The sequence below is a fragment of the Euphorbia lathyris genome, chromosome 5, assembly GCF_963576675.1.
Source record: "Euphorbia lathyris chromosome 5, ddEupLath1.1, whole genome shotgun sequence".
NCBI lineage: Eukaryota > Viridiplantae > Streptophyta > Magnoliopsida > Malpighiales > Euphorbiaceae > Euphorbia > Euphorbia lathyris.
In genome coordinates this window covers 96037421-96047708 of record NC_088914.1, presented here as the reverse complement: position 1 = coordinate 96047708, position 10288 = coordinate 96037421, and the positions used below count along the sequence as shown (strand labels likewise).

Here is a 10288-nt window from a genome sequence, read left to right as displayed (position 1 = left end):
CGGGTGCGTCTCTAACCCGATGGTGCCTTGATTGCATCAATGTGCGTGAGAACTTAGTAATTGGTTAAAAGCTTTTAAATGTCATTTACTTATAAACTAGTTAGAATTCTCGTTTCTTTCCTATGTGGGATGAGAATGTTTAATTTCTTTTTATCTTCTTCCAAACCATTTCAAGTGGTTCACTTTGAGCATTAATTTCTCATTCATCACTTGTCCGTTTTGAGTTTATAATACCCATTTCAAGGCATATTGATAATAAATTCTCGCAAATCTCTTGTCCGGCTTCTTAACCGGGAGGGCAAGCCAAAATCACCACAAACACGAAAGTAGTTTGAAACTCACAAATAGACCTGGCAATTGTCGTGTTTCGTGTCAAAATCGTGTTATCTCATATTTATGTTCCATATGGTTTTATATGTTATAAATGTTAGAAAAATGACTTTCGTGTCAATCGTGTCGTGTCAGTCGGGTTGGCTCTGTTTTCGTGTTTTCGTGTCAGAAATTGCCACCTCTACTCACAAATTACTCACAAATGTATCAATTTCCCTCATTTCTTAGATGCAAAAGCTTCATAACCAGATTCAGCAACAATGTCAAGCCTTTGAAATTAAAGGTGGCAATTTCGTGTTCATGTCAAATTTTGGGTTAGTGTAAAAAATTAAGATACGGACACGACAAGAAAACATATTCAAGAAAAAAATATCAAACCCGAACACGACCTGCTACAGACTTGAAAAACACGACACAAATTATACATATAAAATGGCTAAACATGTTAACCCGATACGACATGAACTGCTAACACAACCCGATTTGCTAATGTCACAACAAGTCATTAATGCTTTGCTTTCGCCATATCACAAACCAGTCCCAACACTTTCTATTTATCCATATCAAAAAGTCATTAAACACATTACTCGGATCCAACATATTATTAAACACGTTAAGGGCTTGTTAAATAGATTTTACGTCAAACTTTTGAGTCGTTATGATTAATCAGCTAATCCAAAAATGACATAAATACTTATAATTATCACTATATCATTAACATGAGTAGTAAAATTACATGTATAAAATCGAAACATTTAAGGTGATATTTCCGAATTTAAAGTGGATTCGAAACAATTTCTGCATTTGGGATGAATTTGATTCACTCTGCTGGTCATATTGGCGAACACATATCCGCCAATATAAACAGAATAGAGACATATATGATATATTCTAGGCCTAATGCTCTTCCAGTCTCCTTAACTTGTCCAAATTGGTCATTTTACCCTTCCAACTCAACGAATGTCTTATTTACCCCCTTAACTCCATAAAAGTGGTATTTCTCACCCCCCGAACTCACAGAATATCCTATTTACCCCCTTAACTCCACAATGACCAATTTGAACAAGTTAAGGGGCTGGAGGAGCATTAGGCATATATTCTATGACTCCACTGCTCAATCTGCAGAACAAATAATATCTGCTCCGCAAAGCCATTCTGCAAGACGGACATGAATATCTGCCTGTCACAAAGGCAGATGTATGCTACGTCCGCCTGTCACAAAGGCGATATGATACATCCGCTCCGCCTGTTACATAGGTCGGTAAATCTGTGACAAGACCAGGTCTGCCTTGAGACAGGCACACTTATTTTATAGGCGGACAATGGGAATAATATATCCTTTCCCAATCCGCCAATTTGAATGGTAGACTGGCAGGGCCGGTAAATCGGCCACAAACACAGAAATTCTTTCAACTCTACCGTAAATAAAGAAATATTTTGAGAATTCACACAAATGTGTCAAAATTCCCAGCAGCCACTCCTTACAGATATATAGAAAGCTTCACAACAACAACAACAACAAAGCTTTAGTCCCAAAATGATTCGGGGTCGGCTAATATGAACCATCATATAAAACCGTGAAATCATAAACAATAGAAAGCTTCACAACACAACAACTAAAAGGGCGGCCCGGTCGCATTACGCGTCCCCGCTGAGCGAGGGTCCGGGGAGGGGTCCCACCACAAGGGTGTATTGGGGGCAAGCCTTCCCTTGCCAATTTAATTGGCAAGAGGCCGCTCCTAAGACTCGAACCCGTGACCTCTGGTCACAACACAACAACTATTCAAAACAAATCCATTCTAATAACTAAGGAAAATGGATTCTGATTTTTGTTGTACCTGAAAACTCCATCCATTCAGATTTACGTTCCTCAAGAGCATGACAGCCATAAATGTAAACATGGCTTAATTTGGAGAGCCTTTGTATGATTGCAGCTGTTGAGTGAAGCTCGAGACGTTGACAATAATTAAGAGAAATGGTTTGAAGAGATTCAAGATCATCTAACCACTCTGGCAATGCTTCCATTGTTGTGAACCCCTTTATCTTCAATGACTGGAGGCCATCAAGGTGTTGAAGTTGATTTGGTAGAACAGACATTTTACGACCAAAAACATCAGATCCCCAGATTTCTAACTCCTCAAGACACCTAAGGTCTTTGATTCGATTCAGATAACGAAAATCATCCAACTTCTCTGAGAATGCACCAATGCTCAATTTCCTCAATTGAGTGAGTTTGCTTAATATCTCCTCCGAGAAAAATCCCAATCCTTTACAACAATATATCTGTAAGGAGACTAAAGAACTTCGCATCCCCAAATCTTCTGGAATGAACTTCAGCCATTCACATCTTCTTACTCTGAATTCTCTGAATTCCTTGTAAGGTTGATCGTTGGATAGAAGCCAGTTTCGAAGATAAGTTAATTTTGGACATCCTACAATGGATAGACTTGTAACGGAGCGAAACGACCTGCGTTCATCAAATATGAACCTGAATTCCTCACAATCTTTGATTTCTATCTTTGCAAGTGCCCAGAAATCTTCCTTTGGAAAACCTGTCAATTTAGGACAACCATGAATGGACAAATTTTCAAGTCGACGAAATATGTTGCCATGAGATGCAAGACTCAATTCAGTTAAATTCTCCATCCAACTTAGAGACATTGATGTCAATGATCGAAAAAGCCTCCACGCATGTCGACCGCTATTGCATTCATATGACTCGTTAACTATGTATTTCACTCTTTCCATACGACTTATCTTAAGAATTTTAAGAAAAGGAAGATGTCCAAGGAGTGGAAGTTGTTCACAGCTACAATTTGATAGAGTCAAAATTTGAAGCATGAACATATCGGTGATGGATTCAGGCAACAGACTAATTTCTGTATTTGAAACATGAAGATATCTGAGATGTTTCGACTTACTAATTGATGATGGCAATATTTTCATGTCAACATCATTCAAGTATAGCGTCCGCAAGCTTTTTGGATTCCAAGACCTATGGAAGGGAGCACCGTTAAGGATGATAGTACTCACGTACTTGGCCTTATTCTTACGAAGAGCCATTGAAGTTCTTATAGATTGATAATCTGCATATAAATAGTGAATGCGCATTTTAGATTTTTCTAGTGCAAGATCATGCACAAGATTATGCATTTTGCACTTTATAACATTGCTATCATCATCAAATTCCACATTTTGGAAGAAGGAATTCGCAAGTAAGGCGTGAAAATAGTCATTGCCCACATCACACGAGTCAACAAATCTCTCAGCCATCCATAGCCGAATCAAATCTTCTTTTATAATTAAAAATCCTTTTGGGAAAACTGAACAAAGTGCTAAACATGGCTTCAAAGATGAGGGCAACCGATCAAAACTATGTTTTAATATAGATTCAACATTCTCCTCGTTGTTCCTTGCATTCGAGACAAGTCTATCTCTAATTTCCAACCATGCTCCCTCATCTCTGTTAAATAATCCCAATGTCCCGCCTATTACTTTTGCAGCTAATGGCACTCCTCTACATTTTTTCGATATCTCCCTTCCAATGGCCTCTAAATTAGACTGCACTGTGACATTTCTAAAAGCCCTTTCCATCAAAATGAACCAGCATTCATCATCAGACAAAAGATCAAGTTTATGCCTATGCTGAGATGAAGTCTCAACAATGGATGCAACTTCTTCACTACGAGTTGTGACAAGAACAACATTTCCGTTGTTTGTACAAATTTTTAACAACCGAGTCTTAAAATCATCCCACCACCACCTATAGACATCTTCACAAACATCATCAAGAACAAGAAGAAATCTTCCCCTCGCTGCTAACTCTTTTTCAAGTTGTTGAAGAATTGCATCTTTGTTGGTTAAGCTTAAGCCCCCCATTGTTGCATTCAAAGATTGCAACATTTGACTCAAAATTTTAAGTTCATCACATTTATCAGAAACACAGACCCACATTTTAACATCAAAAAGGTTCAATAGCATGAATTGTCGACACAACAACTTAGCCAAAGCAGTCTTGCCGAGACCACCCATTCCCACAATGGGAACAACAGTGAGGACTTGTCGATCAGAAGATCGGGTCAGTAACTTTACAATTTTCGAGACATCAGCCTCCCTCCCAACAATTGGATAATAATTATCAAGGACTACTGAGTCTGTTACTGGATCCGAGTCAATGTCAGAGATTTTTATGCTTTCAATGCTAAAAGCAATCTTTGTATTGTGAATCTGACGCATAGATCGATTCAGAGATTTAACTCTGCGGGATAATTTGAAATTAAAAATGGCAATACCTCTAAAACAAGGATTGAAATCGGTTACCTTTGTTCGGAGAATCTCATAGTTTAACTCATCAATCACATCTTCAGCCTCATAAGCAATTTTCTTGAGCTGCCTGAGCGAAAGCCAAGCAGGTAAAAGTTTCTTCTGTTCTGCATTTCGAATCTCATCACGAATCGTGGTTAGCGACTCCGACTCCTCAATCGCTCTCAGTTCATCCCGGAGATTCCAAACAAGCGTCGTTTGACTCATTTCAACAGTGATAACTGGTTGTCAAAATTGGGTGGATTAATAGTGGGTGTTGCTATTTACCGCCCCAAATCCCTTATCACGGCTTTCATTGGACAATTTTGTTCTTGGCATAAAAAAAATTCGAAATTCGAGAAAAATATTTTTGAAAGAAAATTCAAAATTTAGCTTAAACGGATGCGGCATACCGGATCCGTTCCCGCCATGGGTCGAACTGTATGCGGCATCCGTTTCCACCATGGGTCGGGTGGTATGCCGCATCCATTTAGACCAAATTTTGAAATATGCAAAATCGTAAAATTTTTAGTGACGAAAAATACTAAATCATTCAATTTTTTATGATGCAAAATGAAAAATTCTCCTATTGTTTGTGACGAAAAATGTAAAATCGTCATGAAAAATATGTATTATTTTCATGAGGTTTTTTTGATCTAAAGATGTAAATCTTAAATGTTTCCGACTCGTAATCATCCATTTTCAGGGTTCGGATTGTCACACATCAATTATTTTCATAATTTCAATTATTGTTGTTCGGGTTTATGATTTTGGAGAGAAAATTTTCAGTTTTTGATCAAAATTATGAGAATGGTAAAAAAGTCCAAAAGAGGCGGTGATAAGGAATTTAAAGGCGGTATTTAAGAGTTGACATTAATAGTAGGGCTAATTACAAATTTAACCCAATTAAGATGGATCATTTACATATCTAACCCACTTTGCTTCCATCTTACCAAATTATATCATTTCATCCATTTTGGACAAAATTACCCTTAGTTCTATTGATCGATAGATCTGCTCCTGCTTATTCTTCTTCCTCTTCATCTTCTTCTTCTTCTTCTTCTTTCGCATCATCTTCTTCTTCTTCTGGTTCTGGTTCATCTTCTTCGATTTCTGATATCAATCGTTAGCGATTTTTGAGATTTTTGAAGTATTATGTTCAATTTCCCGTATAAATGGTATGTATTTAATTGATACGCCTGCTTTTTTCGCTGGTCTTGCCTCTTTCTTCATCTGTAATGGTATCGTTTCAATTTTCTATATTTTCCACCATTTTCCTCCATCGATCAATAGAACTAAGGGTAATTTTGTCCAAAGTAGATGAAATAGTCTAATTTGGTAAAATGGAAGCAAAGTGGGTTAAATATGTAAATAACCCCTATTAGTTGGATTAGATTTGTAATTAGCCCTTAATAGTATTAGCCAACTACGGGTGTTAACAATGGTAGTCGGCAAACTATTCTAATTCCGTTCAGGTAAAATTTTGGGGTAAATTACACCCATGGTCACTGAACTTTATACATTTTAACATTGTGGCTACTGAACTTCAATTCTTAACGGTATGACCACTAAACTTTACACTTTTTTAACATCGATGGTTACTCAACTTTAACCAAGTCTTCAAAATGACCGTTAACGACCTCAAAATGAAAATATTCAATGATTAAAGTTGTTTAGAACGACATTTATCATGAAACTACATTTTCTATTTTCCAAAATCACATTTTTTGGAGTTTTCTCTCTCTAAAAATTCGCTTTCTTCTAACCAAACAACACCTAAATGACCTAAAAACAAAAATTCTCGAGAATTAAAGTTCCTTAAAATATCATTAACTCTTTGAATTTTTTATTTTGAGACCGCCAACGATCGTTTTGAGACCATCGGTGTTAAAAAGTGTAAAGTTCAGTGATCATACTATTAAGAATTGAACTTCAATGGCTACAATATTAAATGGGTAAAGTTTAATAGCCATGGGTGTAATTTACCTTAAAATTTTGTAAATACTGCTTGCTCCTTGAGGAGCATGTGATCAGCATTGTTAGACATAAACTAAATTTGCTACATACAACCGTAATCATAATTTTTTTTATCAAACTGTCTTAAAAATTTACCGTATTATTAATATAGTTAAAAAAAATTATGAAATTATTTAAATTTGTCGACAAACTTGTTTTGGAATGTCTAATTTCATTTAAATAACAATTAAACCAGTTTTTTTTAGACATTAAATTTAAATTTGTACCATTTCATAAGTTAAGGCTAAATCCAAAAAAAATATAAAACTATTTCAATTTATCGATAAACTTGTTTTGGAATGTCTAATTCCAATTAAATAACAATCAAACCAATTTTTTTTAAAACGTTCAAGTTAAATTTGTATCATTTCATAAGTTAAGTTAAGGCTAAATCTAAAGCTTAATTTAAAACGTTATAACCATTATCCCATATATAAATAAATATTCATTGTTGCTTTTTTTTCCCCTTCTCAGCAAGCATTCTCTCGTGTTGTGGTCCTCATAGAAATCCTTGTACTTCTCAAAACACCATACTGCATCCAATGAAAAATCACAAAATGAATAAGCTACATAAATATCTCAATTATTGCTTGTAACGACCCGATCCGGAGTGGATAGCCCGGGGTATAAGGCCTGAGCAAGCGGCCCTAAGAGATGGTGATAGGACATGAACGAACTGAATCCCACATCGAAAAGGGAGAGAGGGTGGCTGAGACTTATTAGTAGGTGTGAATCAAATACATGCAAACGCGTTTCAAAATCGTGAGACTCAAGGTGTTGGATTTGAACCAAAGTGGACAATATCTACATGGTATTGGACCAGAGTATTATATTGCTGGTTAAGAGCGATTTTACTCATAAATAGAGTTTATTTTTCTAGGGATAAGGAGCAAAAATACTTCTAATGTTTACATTTAAGAGAAAATTTATCTTTAATATCTAAAATTGTGCAATTTTATCCTTAACGTTGGTAGCGAGATCAATTTTACCTCTAATGCTTAAAAGTTGTGTCAATTTGAGAAATAATGCATTAAACTGTCTTCTCGGAAATCTTGTTATCTACAGTTCACGAATGCATTATTTTATCACTAATTAATTAGTAACAGATCACAAACATATGATTAGACATAAAAAAAAATTTAAAATACATATTGTATTTTGTACTAGTTGGACAAAAACAAATTCAAATATTTCCTTGGATTCAAAAATATCAATTTCCAATTCTCTTATTAAATTACAAAAAATACTAAATCTTTTTTTAGAAGCAATTGATATGCAATTGGTACATAATAAGGAATAAAATATCAGTATTTTATAATGATAGTCTGAAATTGGTCCAACTTACCAATGTTATGGGTAAAATTGTTATTGGTTGTCAACGTTATGAGTAAAATTAATCCTAACTATAAACGTCTTAAGTATTTTTGCACCTTATCCTATTTTTCTTTATTTTCGAACTGAATTAATGCTGCTATTTTTATTTTAATAAATGTTCAAATTGGCCCTCAAAGTTAGCGTGAATGGTCAATTTAGTCTATATCAATCTTTGGATACCAACTCAGTAGTAAAAGTTAGTAGGAAATGTCAAAGTAATCCATGATCAAATCAGCATTGAAACGTATAATATATTTTTTATAACTAAAATTTATTTTTATATGTAAAAACTATTATATTATGAGCAGTTCTAAAGGGCTTTAGCGTTGTCGTATTATTTTATGCACCAATGTAGAATATCAATACGTTAATACTATTTTGAGAGGTTTAGGGTGTTTTTTTTTTTTTTGTCTTTGTTTCGAGGAGTCTCAGTTATTAAAATGTAAACATGGTAAAATTTGGTATCAAAAATATATTATACTTTCAGAGCGTTAAGTTTTTTAATTTTCGATTGATTCCAAGGATAACAATTCAGTTGATTTTTTAAGTCTTTTCTTCTCTTCTCTAAAGAAATTTGATATTTCTATTCACTCCCCAATTCAAACCCTAACTGTAATTTCCAATTTTGGCTCTTTTATACGCATAGAAGATGTTATCTACATCATGGTCATAGAGATGATCATGAAAGTCAAAAGTTTATTTGACTTGTCTTATGCCAGTTGAAGATTTGCTTGATTGTATCGTGGTTGGTTCAAGGACTTTCCATTCGTTTATTCGAGGTTTGAAAAGCTCATTTGAATATTGTTGGGATAGTCTAATGATTAGGAGTGGTAACAGGATGAGACGATGTCGATTTTGCATCATCCATTCCGCCCTTAATATTTTCGAAAACAGTTTCGAGAGATCTCAAAAAAAAATTTGAAAATTTTTGACATCCACACCCGCCCGCATGGTTCCTCACGGATAATGGAGAATCCCCAAATAAAATTTAAAAAATTTATATAGAATTAACAATTTTATAAAAATAATTAAAAATAATTTTTAATTAAAGTATATATTATAAACCAATTAGCAGACTTTTAATTAAAAATAATTTCTAATTAAAGTATATATTTTAAATATATATATAATATTTTATTTTTCGAGAATTTTACGGAGATTTTACAAACGATTTTTCAGGAGCGGTTTGCAAATCCCCGCAGTTCGATGATAGTAACCCCCACTCCAGCCCAATTTTAATATTCGGGACTAAAATTTCCCCCGCCCCCAACCTCGCATCCAAAAATTTCAATTTTTCCCCAACCCCGTCGGTTCAGATTCCCACAGTTTTCTATTTTCCCCCATCCCCATTGCCACCCTTACTAATGACTCCTAGTGGCCAGTGGGCATTTTTTATTTCTTCAAGCCAATGGCCATTCTCTAAAATACAAGTACAAAAGGCAAGTATATAAAAAAATATAAGTACAAAAGGCAAGTGTATAAAAAATAAAGTAGATGAGTCTAATATGTTCACTAAATATGCCAAAAGTAAATTACAAAGCTAAAATGACAAATCATTCTAAAGTTATTCTATAACCCCTTGAAAGTTTCAGCCAAACCATGCTAAAATATATAATTCACATTTCTACCAAATATCAGAAAAACTATCAACATCCATAAGCAAAAGTCTTTCCTACTCAAAACAATGTAATATCATTTCCGGTCCGGTAAGGAAAAACACAGAGACAGCATCCGATATGCGGCAATCAGTTTTAATTTGACAGCATCTCTGCTGAAATTCTCTTCAAAGATTCAGATGCCTTGAGCATATCAGATTCAGAATGGGCAGCTGAGAGGAACTATTTGATTCCTAGAGGCAAACGACATTTATCGAAAAATGTAACCGATTCTTTCGTTTTCCTGGGTCAATGGCCATCCGCCGGGAGTTTCGGGTTTAATACCGATATTTTCGCAACAAATCCAATAAATCTAAGCGTAGTCCTTGGTGTATTGATTTTTTTTGGAAAGGGGGTGTGTGCGAGTTGTTTATTTCAAGATATAGGCTGAATTGAACCAGCTGCGTTTTTTTTTTCGTTTTTTACTAGGAAAGAAAAGGGGCATGATCCCACGAATTACTTCTGAAATAATTTTCAAATTATCTTTAAGAACCGTAGCAGTTCGTGATTCATGGGTAAATATACTTTGATTCTCTCTCAACCAATAACGCCGAACCATGCTAAAATATAATTCACATTTCTACCAAAATTAGAAAAACTACCAACACCCA

The 10288-nt window shown here is 34.8% G+C and overlaps 1 protein-coding gene across 1 annotated transcript; it reads right to left on the bottom strand.

Moving 5' to 3' along the window:
- Window positions 1-870: 870 nt before the first annotated feature.
- Window positions 871-4641, bottom strand: LOC136231231 (putative disease resistance protein RGA1). The gene is made up of 2 exons (XM_066020543.1): window positions 3252-4641; window positions 871-2882 (listed from the first exon to the last, which is right to left on the bottom strand). Exons 1-2 carry the CDS (start codon window positions 4564-4566, stop codon window positions 2137-2139), a joined length of 2061 nt encoding a protein of 686 aa, XP_065876615.1. The 5' UTR covers window positions 4567-4641; the 3' UTR covers window positions 871-2136.
- Between the last annotated feature and the right edge of the window lie 5647 nt (window positions 4642-10288).